Source organism: Tachypleus tridentatus, chromosome 3 (genome assembly GCF_004210375.1).
Source record: "Tachypleus tridentatus isolate NWPU-2018 chromosome 3, ASM421037v1, whole genome shotgun sequence".
Taxonomy (NCBI): domain Eukaryota; kingdom Metazoa; phylum Arthropoda; class Merostomata; order Xiphosura; family Limulidae; genus Tachypleus; species Tachypleus tridentatus.
In genome coordinates, this window is record NC_134827.1 from 9992297 (window position 1) to 10011669 (window position 19373).

The 19373-nt window shown below is 32.9% G+C and overlaps 1 protein-coding gene across 1 annotated transcript in view; it reads right to left on the bottom strand.

Annotated features, from left to right (window-relative positions):
* Window positions 1–19068, bottom strand: part of LOC143246325 (uncharacterized) — a 32062-nt gene extending 12994 nt beyond the window's left edge. Inside the window, exons 1-6 of the mRNA XM_076492861.1 lie at window positions 18512–19068; window positions 18091–18315; window positions 17524–17672; window positions 16699–16915; window positions 5021–5074; window positions 4256–4383 (exon numbers count right to left, since the gene is read on the bottom strand). Coding sequence (XP_076348976.1) covers window positions 4256–4383; window positions 5021–5074; window positions 16699–16915; window positions 17524–17672; window positions 18091–18315; window positions 18512–18599 — 861 coding nt within the window. The 5' untranslated portion in view covers window positions 18600–19068. The remainder of the gene's footprint in view (window positions 1–4255; window positions 4384–5020; window positions 5075–16698; window positions 16916–17523; window positions 17673–18090; window positions 18316–18511) is intronic.
* Between the last annotated feature and the right edge of the window lie 305 nt (window positions 19069–19373).

Consider the following 19373-nt stretch of genomic DNA (forward strand, 5'->3'; position numbering starts at 1 on the left):
AAAAATATATTAATACATCGTAGTTCAACTGTGGAAGTTCACAAACAAAATCAAAGATCTTTAATCCTCTTCATGTCAAGGATTTTCTTTGAACAAGATTGAGTAGGAAATACAGATCCACCAGTTCTTCAGAACAGGATTTAAACTTAGTTTTGTTCTTTCTCTCCTGGAGATATTTCTTATCTCACATGTTATATTTATATACCTGCAGGTATTTTGTTGCATATATCTCTATACCTGGAGCTAGCATACTTAATTGATTTAAATCGATTTCAAATATTCCACACTCCGTCGTTAACCTTGGAAAATGAGATATTAAGAAACAGAACTAGAAAATGAACTTATTTTTATGCATTTAATATTTGTCTTGTTTTTGATTCATCAGGAAAAAACTGTATTAAATTATGGATTCTAATATATGTAATATTAATGCTACGAACTGTTTCTTGGTAAAGCAATTATTCAACAATTATAATGTTTCAAAATTTTTTTATTTCGTAGCTTTAAAATTTTATTTGGTGAATGCGGTAAATCTAAGAATTGGCTGAGGCTGACGTTTGTGTCACCAAAATATATACTTTTGGTATTTAGAAAGTGTGTATATTTCAAAAAACAAGTCTTACTTGGATTATTGATATTATGTATGTGTGTTTTATTATATGAAAGTCACATCGGATTATCTGCTATGTTCATCGAGAGAAAGTGAATCCCTAATTTTAACATTGTCAATACGAGACTTATTGCTGTCACAATGCTGGACCGTATATATACAGGGTGTCCGGAAAGTCACTGTGTAGTTTTATAATCATATGTTATCATATTTCAAGCCAGCAACAAATAGCGGTGTTTAAAAACAAAATAAGAAGGATTCAAGCCTGTATTGATGCCAACTGGGGTCACTTTCAACAGTTTATAATTGTCATTCATATTTACCTCCTGTATTCTATATTGAAACATGTCTGTTAATAAATATATAAGTGCACAGTGACTTTTTGAACACCCCGTATATTGAAATATGTTTGGTGTGGCGCATAAATGAGAATAAGAACATCAAATATATATTTAAATATATGAGGTTATAAACGGTTCAGGCTCGAAACACAATTTCGAAGGATTAACTGTAATTTCCTACAATCGGGTCAGCCTGCTTATTCTTTACATTTTTTATTTACTTTTCAATATATGGGAGCGTAAAAAATGTAACAAAATATTACAACTTTTATAATTCTAGCTATTAATAAAATAAATGAATTTTCAACTTTAGCTCTACTGTTGATACAGCATATTGCCAAACACTTTTATGAAGAGAGTCTACACAAGAAGAGAATTTATTTCCTGGTATGCCTAATGTGGAGTGAGCATACATCGCTTTGCAATAAAAGTTTTTAGAGGGCGTTCATAAATATGAAACTTGTCATCAGCTTAATGATGTTTCATTTGTAAAATACCAGGTAATGAACGCTGTTTCACCTCAGGCTAAACTGGAACGACGCCAGTCCAAGAATAAAATTGATTTGGTAATTCATTCCTAAACATTAACGTCATCAACACTTGTCGAGGATTTCATCTCCTCATCTGGACTGACGTGATTTAACATAAGAAACTAGATGCTAAGCAAGTGCTACAACTTGAAGATTTCATAAAACTGAATTTCCCTAAATATATCCAACCTATCTTAAATTGTAAAATCTCGTTATTTTCCATATGTTACTTAATGTTTTGAAAAATATATTTTTTAAAGTCACGAATCTCAGTAAAGTAAAAAATAACAATTCTTCAACCTTATTGTTATTCTCACTTGTGTCACAAAGTTTCATATATAAAGTCAGTTGCGTGTTTTACCAAACTAAGTGTATTGTTAATTGCAAAGCTACAATGTTGTCTACCTTTGCTCTACACTCATATTTATCGTTGAGCCACTATGGGAAGCATATTCGTAAATAAAGAGATATATGAAGACGAACATTTATGATTGGTGTACCAAACACAACTGTATAGTTTCAGTAATTGAAATTTAGTCAAGATTTGTGAGTAACAAATTCTTCCGTTTTGTCTATACCAATCGATAGATTAGCTACAGGTCCGGCATGGCCAAGCGTGTTAAGGCGTTCGACTCGTAATCCGTGGGTCGCGGGGTCGAATCCCGGTCGCACCAAACATGCTCGCCCTTTCAGCCGTGGGGGCGTTATAATGTGTTAGTCAATCCCACTATTCGTTGGTAAAAGAGTAGCCCAAGAGTTGGCGGTGGGTGGTGATGACTAGCTGCTTTCCCTCTGGTCTTACACTGCTAAATTAGCTAGCGTGACTTTAAAGAAATATATTTTTCAAAACATCAATTAACTTTGCGCGAAATTCAAAAGAAGCAAACAAACAAAGATCAGCTACAAAACCTAAAACAAAAACTGTTATTTCTGTGGGACAAATGCATTAGATTCTAATATGATCTATTTTAATATCAAATCTTCAATAGTTTAATCATGAAACAAGTTTTGAAAACATCACTATGTAAGTAAAATAATAAAACTCCATCAGCAGTTTAAATTTAGTGACTACATCAAAGTTTTATTAATGTATATGTATACAAGAATTAGTGTTAAAAGTATTGTATGGCGAACATTCCTTCATCTCACTGAAAGAGCGCATGAAGTCTGACCGACGAAGAGTGCGTTGCTCCGATAATAAGAAAATATAAAAAAAACTAATATCGAATAAGGCGAGACCTCAAAGTACTGTTTAATGATTCTAGTCTCACCTTACCACTTGATAGGCAAACATCTGAGTAGACCTGCTTGGTGCGCAAGTTCAATATGTATCTTTCTATCATTTATTAAAAGTGTATTTGATGATGTTATCGACCAACTCATTTCAACGGCATAACTGATCGAACTTCGAATAGCAAGGCTCACCTCGTTATTTTGTTTTTCTTACGACTACCACATCCGGCAGCCAAAACATTTCAACGTAAAAGTTAACAAAATGTAATACTTACAATGTGTTGAAATTAATGGTATTTGCGACAGTATACTTGAGTTAATAGGCTTTCGTAACTCTTGCATACGTCAATGAGGAAACAAAATATTCTTCCGCATAAGAAATAAGTATTCTGAGGTTTATCTACTGAAAACACAACTCTTTTAAAATCAGACGACGTGAGTTTCTCCTGAATGTTTTATCTGTCATTCAGGGAAATTTCAAACTAATGATAAAGTAAAATATCGTAATAATACGTAATAATAATAACAATCGTAATAATACGATATTTTCACAGAAAAAAATAGGTAGGAATGTAAACAAGTTTAGGTTTATAGAACAAAAATAAATTCTGAAATAACTATTTAGAAGAGAGTGTGAAATGTTCGTTTGCGAAATATTTGGAATGCACGACTGTCAAAAATGGCCATTTTGGTTAGCATTGTGCTTTTTTTTAATTTCGCGCAAAGCTACACAAGATCTATCTGTGCTAGCCGTCCCTAATTTAGCAGTGTAAAACTAGAGGGAAGGCAGCTAGTCATCACCACCCACTGCCAACTCTTGGGCTACTCTTTTGCCAACGAATAGTGGGATTGATTGTAACATTGTAACGCTCCCACGGCTGAAAGGACAAGCATGTTTGGTGCTATGGAAATTCGAACCCGCGACCCTCAGGTTACGATTCGAACGCCTTAATCCACTTGGCCTTACTGGGCCAACATTGTGCATCTAATACACAAGAAAGCGCACTAAATAAAAAAAAAATCCATATAATTCATATTCATAAAAGTTTATCAGTAACAGAGTAATACTAATGCATTTATACTATTCGTAAATAGTCTAGATAAGTTTAGTAGAAAAATAATAATAACTTGCGCAATGAACTCAACATGGCCAGGTGGTTAGGGCGCTTTACTCGCAATCTGAGTAACGCAAGTTCGAATCCCTGTCCCACAAAACAGGCTCACCATTTCAGTCGTAGGTAGGTCAATCTCACTGTTCGTTGGTAAAATAATGTTCTATTAGTTGTCGACTGATAGTGATAACTGGCTGCTTTCCTTTAATTAATAGCAGCTAGCGTAGCTAGGCCTCGTGTAGCTTACTAGAAATTCAAAACAAACAATATGCAGAATATATTATAATATATGAATTGTTTCTAGCTTTTACTGGGTGTAATAAACATTAAACCCGAGAAATGGCGTTTTCTTAATACATATATTAACGAATAATCTAGACAGCATTTCTCTCAGTATAATGATATACGCACGGGTTTACCACAACTTACCTTTACTCCTTCTTCGGTTGTATTTCGTGTGTCATTCCATACGTGTTCGTAATAAAACTCCAGAAACTCCATTCTGTAGCAAGGCTGCGCACATTGGCACTCTTCAATAACAGGAACACATGAAGCTCCTGTAGTGGAAAGATAATGTAATATAAAGCCTAACGCGAACTCCATTTTAGGCAAAAATAATAGATTTTGAAAGTAAAAACATTCACAGAATAATGATTATTCTATGTAATGAAATAAGAATTTTGAAAAGAAAAACAAATTTCTTTCATTAAAATAAAATAAAATAACTTTATGAAAGTTAAAAAATTAATATAAAAATGTACACAAGTTATTATTTCCTTACCACTAAGATTTATGTACATGCACGTGATTTATGTTTTTAGTTTGATGTTGTGTGTAAGTTCTTCATTATGAGGCACCGTTTAAGATAGAGATATGTCCATCTCAAAATTTATTTCCTGGAAACTTATAATGGGTGAATATGTAATAAGTGGACGAGATCATTGTTAAAGATTTATCTCCAATGCGAGGTAGCTCTCTGTGTTCAAAAATCTATTTCTCACAATTAATGTCACATAAAACAATAACCTTTTGGTGAATTCATGTAACTGCAACCTTGTTTTGAAACTTTTATATTTTAAATGTCTGGCTTAATGATATATACATATATATTTTAAATGAGTTTGCTGTTATTTTTTGAACAAAATTCGATATTTTTGTTCATAACAAAGTCCAATTTGAGACAGTCATACTCACCATTTGGACCATTAATGCTAACAGTTCTATTCCGAAGAGGTTTACAACTGTTCCCTAGATATAAAGAAATAGATTTTATTAAGTATTTCTCTGTTGCTAGAAGAACAAAACAGTGTACGATATAATAAATTATTTGAGGCTTGTGTAGTGAGGATAAAAATAGTAGTAATCTAATGTTTTGGTTATTGTGTGAAATAAGTATTTGTGAAGATTACATAGTTTTACCAGATTATCTGTATAACGTTTTCTTACTTTTTTTTCATAAATATTTCATCTTGGACTTGCTACTTGTTTATTTTAGGATACTGTTATAACATTGAGGCTGTTTCTCATCCGTTTCAGCTTTAGTAGATATTCCAAACACGAGATAACATGGAGTGGAAAATCAACGGCTGAGGACATAGTAAAATAATCCAAGCAATCATTAACTTTGAGAAGCGTTAAAAACTGCAAACTCTTAGATATTTCTGTTGGCAATACATGAATAAAAGTTAGAATAATTTACGCAACCTCTAAATAAGATAGCTGATGTTCGCGATAACCTAAAATTTTGTTTAACAGTACAAACAACCTCTGACCTCTAAAAAGTCCTCAGATGTTACTATTCACAACACAAAGATATTGTAAAATAATCCAAGCAACCTATCACTTTCAGGTGAGGCTAGTGAGTACAGATCTCGTGGGTACTACTAAACACAAGAGAATAAGCCTGAAAGCAGTTTATGATTCCCGTAATTCATGCACTTGTAATTAGATTTGATCATGGCGAAGTCTTCAGATACGGAAAGTAGGCGTAGTTGATGGAGATTTGATATCATAAATCAAATCAACTTGGCGCTTAAATAGAATGGAAATAGTGAGCAAATGCCATATTTTTACAGTTCATGCATATTTATATTCGCTTATCGTAGCACCTAAAACAGAGACTTTCATTAATAGATTATATAAAATACTACAAAAATTAATTTGTATTTACGTTTTATATTGATTTTGTTTGTTTGTAGTTAAACATAAAACTACACAATGGGTTGTCTGTGTTCTGCCCACCAAGGGTATCAAAACCCGGTTTCTAGCGTTGCTAGTCCGTAGACATACCACTCTGCCACTGGGGCTTTTATACTGAAGTAAAAGCTACTAAAACCATCTGCCATCGTCCCTAATTCCTCTATGACTAGAGAAAAGGCAGGCAGTCAGCAGTACCCTACCACCCGTAACCCATGAATGTCACGCCTATAAATCGTCAACAGTTTATAATGTGTGCAATATCTACGAGATTGAACCCAACTTGCTAGCTCCGAAGTCTATAGCTCTACAACATAGCCAACTCGTGTAATATAGAAATGAAAGTGAGAAACACTGAATCTAAGGTAACTACAATGTTTGTGGATTTGTGTTATTTGTCTTTCTTCTTCACTTCATGTATTTTTTTTCTGAAGAAAGAGGAATCAGCGATAATTTTAGGAATTATTTGTTTAGTTATTTTAGATATAATTTAAGATATTTCTACAGTTTTTTTGTTATTATTTTTTGCATAACAAACATCAGTATGGTATAATTACATTATATAATTCTAATGAATTATAAGTAATTAGTTAAGATTACATTAATGCTCATTGGCAGATTAATTAACGACTCTGATCATGATACGGAAATTGACATTTCTTCCTAAAAGGCACTCTTTTAGTGTATCAGGAAAACCGAAGTGATAGAAGTGTTTCTGGGTAGGATAGTGTAAGCTTACAGACTTACAAGACTAAAACCCGGGGCTCGATTCCATGCTCTTAACACAGCAGATAACCAAATGTGGCTTGGCTCTACAACTGTCAAACATCCACGATAGAAGTGCTGGGTAAACTTGTAACAAATATTCATTAAAACTAATAAATATATGATTAGCTTGAGGAATTTTGATTACGAATTTTGCAACAACTTTCAACTAAAAAGAAAAAACATATCTGGAAAATGTAATTGCATCCATTAAAAACTGAGCTTTAAACTGAAAATAGTACACATTAATAAAAATTGGGTATAACTTAACATTTGTATAATTTGAAGCTTTTGATAAATATCACTTCCAAATGACAGACACTTAGTATGATATGGTGATTAGGGCATATAACTTATACTTTACGAGTCACGGAATCGAAACTCAGCAACGAATGTCCTTGCTTTCTCAGCCATGAGTGGTTGGGGAGTCATAAATGACGGTCATTTCCATCGTTTGATGGTAAAATGTAGCCCAAGAGTTGGTAGTGGGTAATGTTGACTATCTGAGTACTGTCGAGTGCAGATAGTTTTTAAGTAACCTTGCGCGAAATTTAACAAAAATGACGAAATAACATTATTAGATGTGCATTCTGCTTGATTTCGTACGAACAATACGATAGATTATGATTGTTATCGGATTTGCTTTAATTTTTTAGTTTTAATATATCTGTAAAATATATTTTTTTTTCTTGTCCCTACTTTACTCTGTAAAAACATACATGTTGATCCTACGGTAGAAAATAATGTGTGTGTTTTTTTATAGCAAAGCCACATCGAACAATCTGCTGAGCACATAGAAGGGAATCAAACACCTGATTTTAGCGTTGTAGCCTTGCTGCTGTATTAGCAGGGGGCAGAAAATAATTAAGTATTAATAGTAATAATATTTCTTCTTATTTAAAAATAATCTGTAATTTGAAAGTTAGTGGAGTAACCATAATAAACTCATTATCCGCGTGCTTAATGCGTGTGTATAGATTACTGCAAGATTTTGATTACATATAAATATGCACCCCGCTAGTACAACAATATGTCTACGGATTTACGAAAGGACGAGCATGTTTGGTGTGACGGGGATTCGAACCCGCGACTCTCAAATTAAGAGTAGAGTACCTCATCCACCTGGACATGCCGGGCCTATAAGAAATAACGCACAATGATATTGACATACAGAAGTCAGAGAGGACGGATCTAAACATGGATTGAAGTATGCTGCACAATAACTTTAGCAATGTGGTATGAAATAATAATCTAATCTATTAAAAATTGTAAACCTTATTAAATAAAATAAATAAGGTGTTCGAAATATAGGCATGTGTAACACATTTTGATTATTTATCTTTTTTCTAAATTAAATATATGACCCACCAGTGATGCAGTGATATGTCTGTGGACTTAAACCGCTAGAAACAGGGTTTCGATACAGGTGGTGCGCAGAGCAGAGATAGCTCACTGCGTAGAATTCTACTTAATTCCAAATATTCACACAAATATACGCTTCTTGGCAGCTTTTGAAATAAAATATTACGCGTGCTAAGAATTGTAATGACATGTAATGAATTATTATGCTATGAGTTTCGGATTCCACTAAGAAAGGAAAAATAATTATATATTTCTTTCTGTAATAAGATGCGTTAAATTTTATTTCATTATATGCTTTGATTTGGTTTTCATTTGATCGCTCTTAGCAAAATCGTTTAGATGTCTTTACGCTGATAAAAGGTTTGTGTGATACATTCACATACACCTGTTCTCTTAACCTTCCACAGCTGAGTTGGTTCGTAGATATATTATTTGATAGCAGTAAAACTGGTTTACTCATGCAAATGGATGATGTTAACAAGTCATAAGGTAAAATTTAAATCAACCCATTGTCAATATCATTGATTCAATATCGAAACTTGGCGTTAATCGAACTAATAATTTATTTAAACCAAATAAAGTCCACGCACAGTAGGTATTAAAAAAACCCTTGACAGTGTTAATCATTCGCTTAGATTTAATTCTTTATGTATAAGTTAATGGGCTCAAACTATTAGTGTAAATATTATTAAGGTGAATCATACTTCAATAAATCAAGCTGTTTCCTCAAACACTGTTATACCCGTATCCATTAATATGGGTATGTGCAAAATTACTCATATGGATCTTTTAGCCACACACACACACACATCTTTCATTTCTCATGTTAAAATTGTTTTGTTTTATAAATATTACTTCGGCAGTAAGATATATCAATAGTTTGGTTTTACTTTCAAAATATGTTTTTATATTGTGGGTGTGTTGTGTGTGTGTAAATAGAATCTCTATATCAGAGAATATTGAATCTAAATTCATTTCAGTACGGAGATCTTGCGAATTTCTAATGATTTTTGTTTGAAAACTAATTTATTTTCTTTTTTTTTACAAATTTTATGAGTGTAAGCTGAGTTTCAATTACTCAGGGGCCAACGTAACTGGTAATAAGAACTGGTAAATACAAATAAAGTTTTTTATTGTTTTGTCCTCTTCTCGAGAAGGTGACGTATAATGTGAGATATTCTTTCAATCTCTTTAATAAATAGTAATATTGTTTTGAGTTTTTTATTTACTGTAAGTGATACATTATTTGCATTTAACTTTCTTTACACATGAAACTATATTAATTTTATGGAAACCACGACGAGTATGAAAATAAAAGCTAACACAAGGATTAGCATGTCGAGTCCTTTGTATCTTTTCATGAACATGTCAACGTTGCTCGTACTTGAGAAACCACGAACGGCGCTGCATACAAATACATATTTTGAGACCTTGGGATAAATACCAAGGCAAAATACTTTAAGGATATGTTTCAGATTATTAAAATAATGAACTTTCCGTTCATAATAGAAAAATAATAAAATATAATATATATTTAACTTTTTATAATTTCAAAATCTTAAAATATTTGATCACTCATAAACCAAATAGCAATTTTATAACGAGCGTAGTTATATCAGTTAGTAATAAACTAATTTTGTGTGAATACATTTTAATATGTTTTTTACATTAATGATGTACTTTATCCAAAACGTGACAAAACTTACTTGAATATCAGTAAAATGTGAACACATTTACCTGGATGCCAGTGAAATATACTGACCATCATAAGTTGCCCCTCCCCAATTAATAAACGGTAAGTTTAAAGGTTTATAACGCCAAAAACCGGGTTTCAATACCCGTGGTGGATACGGCACATACAACTTATCATGTAACTTTGTTCTTAACATCAAACAGATCATTATAAGTCAAAGGCCAAGCTAATGTTTATATAAAGAATAGTCCAATAGTTCGAGTTGGAGCTTATACATATTGTAATCGAAAGTCCAATTGATGGTTAGAAAGGAACAAAAAAACAACAGAAAGACCAAGTTAACGTTCACATAAAGTTTTGTAAAGTTCTAATGGGTGTTGTGATTTATAATAATTTTAATTTGATCTTAAATTTAGATAAATATTAACCAAAAATTCAGGTTTCTGGCTGCATAAAGATGAACCTAAATAGCTAATAGATGTTAAAACAATTTAAATATCAATCTGGTAGCTTGATAAATGATAAATTAAAATTAATATTGACTAAAGAAGTAACTCAAGTATGCCGTGAATACTTGCCAGTAAAGTTAAGCTAATTTCAAAAACAAATTAATCAGATAGTTACAGTATTCCTCATATAAGGAATAATCAAAATTCTAGTTGACGATTCCGTAAAGCTTATGTTTAATATCCAAGTTCTTTTTAGCTTAAGTGTACGACACAAAGGTCTCGTTGAAGTTAATGGAACATCTTTTTGGCAGTTAAAAAAACACGAAAACCTCAGCTTAAGTCATTTGCTGTTACATTAGCCAGTTGAATTTCCTGAACAATGAAAATGTGTGAAATCAAGCATGCGGTATGCATCCAGACTTACAACGCTAGAATCCTGGTTTCGATACCCGTGAAGGACAAAGTATAAATAGCCAACTGTGTAACTTTCTGCTTTACCCACAAACAAATTTATCTAAAGTAATTAGTAACTTTTGTTTTCATTGTTTTCTTTCATAAGAACAAAACAAAACCGAAAGACATCACGTTCAACTAAGGCTATTACGGAAATTAATCACAGTTACCTCTTATCTGTAATAATGAAAACAAAAACCACTTGAATAATAAAAACTACTTTCCATGATGTATTATGTATTTAAAGTTATGCTATAAAAACATGAATGATAAACGCTGCAAAAGTATGATTTTTGAGAAGTACAAGTTTGTAAGCATGTGTAAATCATGTTAAATTATTGTGTTTAATTATTAGTATCTAGAAATAACTTCTGTCATAAAGTTTATTTAAATCACACTTTCCCTCTCCACTAAAACTTTGGAACTCAAGCTATTAAAATATTAGGCTACGGTTAATACATAGTAATATTTTTTTCCCTTAATCTTTTTGAATTATTGGTATTAATTGCATTCTAGTGCATTTGTATTACACTAAGCTTAACTTTTACTCTGACCAGACTATTAAATAAACAATTTGCATAATCAATATCTGAACGAAAGTCCTTTTGTGTTTATTTAGCCTGTAACCTTAATTAAAGATTAAAGTAAACCTAAGAAAAAAGTCCAGATCTAATCACTTTTAGAAAGGATAAACAATTAAACCTTAATGTATGGCTGCCATTTGTCACCAAACTGTGATGGATTGCAGATTAGAAATTAGGGTGTTCTAATAAAGAGACTTTATGTTCCTAACATATGACCTGATTTCAAGCTTTTGCAACTAACAAACAGATCTTTATTTTCTAGTTAATTAGTGAATAACATATTTGTCATGGCATTTGTAGATTTTTGTTTTTAAATTGTACGTCGAAATGGCCCCTAGAAAGCTCTGTGTTTAGAGTTTAAGTAAGCCGTACACCCACATTATGGCTCAAAGTAGTGTCATTATCTGTAAAAAACCTCGAAGGTGAGCGCCTTTCAAACACTGATATTTATAAAATGACACTACCTGGGCAATACGCTGACAAATGTGCTGCAACAGAACTGTGTAATTAGAAGAAAGAGGACTTGTGTTAAAATCTCTTCCACCGTGTAACTATAACTACTAAAAGATGAAATAGATCCAAACAAACTAACATTACACTATTTACTTTCCTAACTACCTGTATAGTTTAAGTGGGCTTTAATTAATTTAATAATATAAAATTATAATATTCCGCTATTTTAATTAAAAACTGTTTGAAATATTTATTACTGCTGCATATCATTCAGAAAATTATACTCATGTCTTTAATTTTTATTTACGCCAAATCCACTGAAGCTATTTGCTGTTGTCCCTAATTTTAAACTACTAACCAGAAGAAAAGCTACCAGCCATTGGGATCATAACAACCACCATACACTCTGAGGAATTGATTGCTAATCTTATAATACATCAAAGCTTAAAGGAATTACTATTCTGGAGTACTGCACGAATTCTAACACTCTCCCCAGCTCATAGATCCCTATATCAGTCAGAGAGACAATCGCGCCTTCCCTTAAAACTTAAGTGACTTGAGAACGCGTTTGATATATCTGGAATGGATTAATTTTAACAGTTTGTGAGAGAAGTTTACTTTTATAGACGGTTTTTCTTTTCGCGCATGACCTTATAATCAATTGTCATACATAGTTTGCGTAGCCCCCTAAAGTTAAGGAATGTGTATGTGTTTTTCTTATATCAAAGCCACATCGGACTATCTGCTGTGTCCACCGAGAGGACTCGATCCACTGATTTCACATTGTAAATCCAAAGACATACTGATGTTCCAGCGGGAGACTAAAGACAATGATCGATGTCACTGGTAGTATATAAATATTAATGAATTACCTATATTCAGACAAAACCCTTTCATTCAATACTAACACAGACACGAATTTAATATTATGAGAGATTATGTAATTTGTTAGTTTTGAATTTCGCGCAAAACTTCACGAGAGCATTCTGTACTAGCCGTCCCTAAACCAGCAGTGTAAAGCTAGAGGGAAGTCAGCTAGTCTTCACCACCCACCGCCAACTCTTGGGCTACAGTTTTACAAAGAAATAGTGGGATTGACCATCACATTTTAACGCTCCTACTGTTGAAAGGGCAAACAAGTTTTGTGTGACGGGGAATCGAACCCGATTACGAGTAGATCGCCCTAATAATCTGACCATGCCGAGCCTGATTATTTAATTATACTTTAGGCTTTTATGAAGTGGTGCATGGAAATGTTTACTTATAGATAAGCAATTACCCCATATCTGGCTGTGGTACATGTGCCAACAATTATACTTTTGTTCATTGTTGTGATTTGGTATGCAGTGCAAGGTAACTTGAAAATATTGAGCGTCTTACATGTTGTATATGAAAACAGTTGACCTGACGAGGAAGAGGCACTGAACAGAGTTATTAATGGGTTAATAAACACTCCTATTCTGTTTAAAATGGTCTTATTTGATTACTCGCTTAATGTTGCCAAAAAATTCACCATTATATCCTTATAATTTAAAGGGGTGAGGCGAGTAAAGGCAATTCCGTGATTATTTGTAAAATAAGTTTAGCGTAATGCTAATTCGTTATGACAAAGAACTATCCGTTATAAGCCTTATCATTTAACTTTAACGGCAATTCGATATGGATTTCATTCCACGAGTTTATTACCATCTGGTATAGATCATATCCACGGGTTTCACGACTAGCCTATGTAAATCGCAAATCTCTATAAGTATAAGTTTTCCTTGTTTGAACAGTGGTTATGCAATTTTGGGTTTAACAACATAAATAAATAAATATAATGATTTTTCTTATGTAACTCAGTGAGTTACAAGCATTACTGTAGATATACGGTAAAGAAAAAACAAACAAAGATGTTAAAAATAACCAATAATTGGGTCACATCTGTTAAATAGTAGAAAAAAAACTTTATATATATAAAGAACTATTAACAGCTTAATAATTTTGAAAGTTTTTAATAATTATCACACGACTATTTGTGTTGTTGTCGAGTATTTTACACCGTATTTTTATTGTTTCCAACTTTCACTCGTGTTTTCAGCTACTCTATTAGCTGCGTGATTATCATAAGTACTTATTAAGGCATATAGCAAAATATAAAATATTAAAAACCTTCACTATCTTCGAAGGTCAATCGTATTTTTATTACTCGTTTTGGAAATTCTACAGAGCATCGTGAATATTATTCATTTTATGATTTTCGTAAACCCCAGTACGATAATTAAAACATTCAGAATTATTATATCATATAATATATTAGTCCTATGGAAAGCATTAACCAGGAGCATTTTGTGAATTATAACATATTTTTATAAAAGTTTGAAAACTGTATAAGTGTTTCAACAACATACATAGGTCGGGCCCGACATGGCGTTAAGGCGTTCGACTCGTACTCCGCGGGCTCGAATCCCGCTTGCATCAAACATGTTCGCCCTTTCAGCCGTTGGGGCTTTATAATGTGACGGTCAATCCCACTATTCATTGGTAAAAGAGTAGCTCAAGAGTTGGCGGTGGGTGGTGATGACTACCTGCCTTCCTTCTAGTCTTACACTGCTAAATTAGGGACGGCTAAAGCAGATAGCCCTGGTGTAGCTTTGTGTGAAATTCAAAACAAACAAACAATATATTTTTCCGTAAGGTAGCATTGCTCTTAGTTCTGTTTATTTTATCAACAGTGCAAAGTTGATGTTTGAGATAAAACGATTGTCATTGTCTAAGATATTGGGTGGGGCATTAATGAACATTGTGTACAAAACATAAAGCTTGTAGTAACTCCGCCTATGACTAATTTTATATGCTAGTTGAAATAGCATATAGAAAAAAGATGTTTAATTATCCAATCAAAGAGGGCAAGTAGTTTTTTATCATATAATGATTTTACGTTTAGGTTTTTTTTTATTATAATCATTTGATAGATTCGGTTCTTTACCTTCATATCCTTTATTGCAAGTTGGTATTTGAAATACATTTTTAATGCAGTATTAAGTCGTACGTTTTGAACTGCACTTTTCTGTACCCCATACTTTTGTATTCTACATGTATATTTACCAATGTGTGACAAACATGCAGTTTTACCGAATAAACGTTTATTTTGTCCATACCTTCTTTTCAACGACCATTTGCTTCTAATGTCCGTAATTTAATTACAATCTGTAAATCAAAAACATTTCACCTTAAAAATTTTCTGACTTGCACCATTATGAGCAGAAAGGAAATGTTTGTGTGCTACCTTTCATTTTCGCTTTGTTTGGATATTGTTATTTTACACAATACTGCACAATTTTTCAGCACTTAAATGGCATGATATGGCGTTATCTTACCTAATATTATTACAAGAATTATCAATGTTTTCTTTAATCATTAAAGTGTAAGTTCATTAACTACGTTTAGTTTTAAAACTTAAAATCAATTCTTCCTGGGTAGTTGTTCTCATTACATTCTAAGATCGATCTTAAACCATCAGCTGTCAGTAAAAGGATGAACTTATGTAAAGACGACATCATTTGCTTTCTAAGTCGACATTTTTGTTGCAATCTTTCTTCACTTTCCACCAGAACATGTGAACGAAAAATCTGATAGGAGCATTTCCTTCTCTTGTGATATAGGATTTATATAAATGGTTTCTTTTTCACAGAACCGTGCACGTGTGTTTAATGGCTCGCTTACGGGTTTCTAGAAATTGAGATAACACTGGTTACACACATGATGATAACCCATGCACATCTGGTTGTGAAACATTATCTAAGCGACTTTATCAATTGAAACTAAATTTTAATTACTTCTATCGTGAAAACAAATAAACGTTTCACAGAAAAAAAACCCACAAAAACAGCACAGCACGCAGGTGTCATGTTGTGGCGAAAATGTATTACTTAAGTTCTCTTAATTTAGCCTGCGGCTCCTACCAGAGTTTCTGATAAGCTAACACCTGGATCGGCAGTGTTGTCAGACACAGAAATATATAAATAAAGCATGTTTTCTTTAGAAGCGCAAAACGAATGAAAAAAATCACATTATCTTTGGCAAATAACATTACAATGAAATGAATCAAATATCCATTTAACTAATGCTCCAATTTGGTTTGGATACTTTAGAAAGACGTTAAAGAATTTTCGATACAAAGATAAAAGTCTAAACGATAGTTGCTAACGAAAAATGATATCTAACTGGCAAAGCAGTTAATTTATAAAAATGGCAGTTTGATTAAAAAATGGTGAACTCTGACAAATTTATGCATTCCTAATTAAATTGAAAGGATTTCACGTACAAAACAGAATATATCTTAAAGGGGATAGCTTTGATCATTTACTGTACGCAAGATATGTCACAACTTACGTTATACCATAAGAAAATTACCATTTATAGGTGATAAGTTTTTCATTTACTTTTTCAAACAATGATGTCTTTCAATGACAACAAAGAAGATAATTAAAATTATTTGTAAGTTTTGATCGTATGTGTATATAAGTTATTTTCGTAATAACTAGCACAAGATATCATTAAGTGTGTTGATATAGTAATAACTAATAATAATTATAATTCTTACATTTGATGTGATAAACAGTATGGCTGAATGAAAGGATTTTGGACAACAATTGCATCTAGATGTGCTCAACTTAGCTATTTAACATTTGGGTTTCTATTTTGAGAGTGTTAGTGAAATGTATACTTACCTTTGTAGTAAATGTTAGGGCGGAGTTCTTTACCATTTCCTTCTTTAATTGTGTACCGGTTTTTCGCCATCTGGAACAACTATTTAAATTAACTTAGAACCAGTTATAGGCATTAGCTCAGGCGCTTTAAACCAAACTGTGTTTCTTACATCCATGACGCTAATATGTGTTAGACCTATTTAATCACAGCATGAATTGAACTCACCATCGTCACACTGCCCCTGACAAGATCCTACGTCAACTGTCGACTCAAAGGGTGTCTCATGAAAAAACGTCATCATGCTGGAGACACGTTGACAGCTCGAAGGGTTAGATCTACACTGGCAGTCTTCAATAACAACCACTTCTAGTAGGCCTGTCAGTGAATGGTGGATTTCCATTTTACTTGATGATGGTTCACACACATCGGAGGAGGAACATTTCTGGTAACAAATAAAATTGTGTTAACAAACATATTATTAAAATCTAGCAGAATGCTCTATACATTTCTCTGTGTGTTTCTAGAAGTAAAATTATGCCATTTGACCACTAATGCTGAAATAAAACATTAACATTCTTTCACATCGAGAGAGGCTTAATCTATAAGTAATATTTTAATGGAACCTCTTATTCAATCCGTTTATTGATTGAATTAAGTAACTTTGAGTTAAATTGCTTTGAGTTTCTCTTTGATTCTTTAATAACTTAAGAAGTGTGAAGGTGAAAGACAATTAAAAAAATACTAAATTATTTTTATTACTAATAGAGAGTTGAAATAAAACTTACTAAACGCGTTTTAAATAATATTGGAAAACAGTTTTCCTCTTAATGGAAAATGACTAAAACTAGCTAAGACAATATATATACAAACATCTTTTGGTGAAAATATAGTTTCTTAAGTTACAGTGATTATGTCTGGTTTAAGTAGTAACTTATGGTTTAATTAAACTGGAGAGAAAGAGATGACAAATAGAAGTAAAACGAAAAATATATTAAATATTTTGAGATATTAGTCATAATTATTGATCCATCAACAAGAATCTTGACTTACCTGAACAACTCTTTCAGTTATCATGTCATCCGCACTTATATGATTTCCTTGTGTCAAGTTTTTGCGGTGACGGAGATGATGATGAAATTTCTGTCTGCATTTACGACGACAGCGTCCAATATCTACGTATTTCCGGTTTCCTGTGAAGTCTTTGAAAAGCAGTTATTATTTTGCTTATTGCTTTGAGCAGTATATTTAAAGTTGTTTTTTTTATAAATGAGAGTTTTTATAAATGATAAGTGCTTATAGTTCTGTAAGTTCAATATTGGGTCACATACTATCAACTTCCTGTAACAAGATCTGTCATGATTTTATTAAAGGAATAAAAATAAAATTATGGCAATTACATAGATAAAAAGTCTTACCAACAAATTATTACACTCTCTATACCCAGTTGATTCGAAAGTGACATACGTACTACAGATAAAAAAAATATTTCTGTTATTTATAAATCCTCAGGTATTAAGGTTTTACTGAGGAATGATTATTTTGTTAGTAAATAATTTTTTGAAATGTGTAAGTTTGTGCAATTAGAATCAATAGGAGGGAAAAAAGAGGTGTACAAACCAAATCCAATCGATATTATATGTTTTCCTTTCACACAGCACTGATGAAGATTATCATTAATATGGAAAAGACGAGACGACCCCTGGGAAAATGTGTCTGTTATGGTATCATCTGGAGTGGTCTTTGTGTTGAAATCATTAGAGAAAAGATGATCAGACGTCTCATGAGGTGCGATCGGCAGTTGCTTTAGCCCCAGGAGATTCTTGTGACCTTCCAGAGCGACACCTGCTCAAGTTAGACAGGAAAAACTCGGTTATACAACATGCCAACTTGTGGTGTTAATTCATCATACCCAACCTGCAAGATAAAGAGAGTACTAGACAATCAATCACAACGTCACAGTCAGATACAAAGTCTACCCTGACCTGTAGAGCGAGATTAGACTAAAACGAAAAAGAAAATTATACTGAATACAACTTACTCTCGAGGAAGACAGTAATACAGTAAATGTAACAGACATTCATAACCCTCAACCGAAAGGTCCCTGTCATCTTCACGACACTAAGCATGAGACAGTTGATCAAGTGACGTTTCTCCACAAGATACCACGAATATAAGAATCCCTGAAGCAATGGAATCTCAGGCGATTGGTGACGAGTGTGATATACAAACCGCTCGAGAGAAGTTGCTCAGGATTTCATATTCATCCCTGGCTAACCTGAGGCGACAAGCTGTAGTGGTCTCTGCTTCACTTGTATGCTAACAACTTGCACGTGAAGAAATTAACATGTAAACGATTAAGGCCAGCACCACCGTCTTGAGGCTGGGCGGGGCCAACTGAAGATAACGAATTAATCAGTGAAGAACAACAATTAGTCTGTCAGTTAAGCCTTTCCATAAATAGGCAAATAGATACACTTGAAAGACAAATCAGAGACAATACAACGATTATGGCACTTGTTCTACGACTGCCACGAACGAAAGAAACCTTCTGGTTCTGGAAACTTATCCGCTAAAGTAAACTCCTGTCACGTGGCATCATGCTTATGGCGGGCTCTTAATTTGTGAAATTTGTCAACAGATTCCCGCTTTATATGTATCGAGATAAGCTTCAGGCCTATCTGACATCATAGCCACGATAATGTTGACAAATCACACATGAGTGTTGTTCTTTGACGATCCAGTTTGCAGGTGCTAGTCCTACTTCAGACTCCACAGCTGTACACCACTCTTGAAAAGCTGGAAAACATCATCATAACCTTATTTATGTTATTGGGTGTAAGAAGTACGAGGTGTTTTTCTCTGTCGTCCAAAATACATATTATACGGTACACCATGATAAA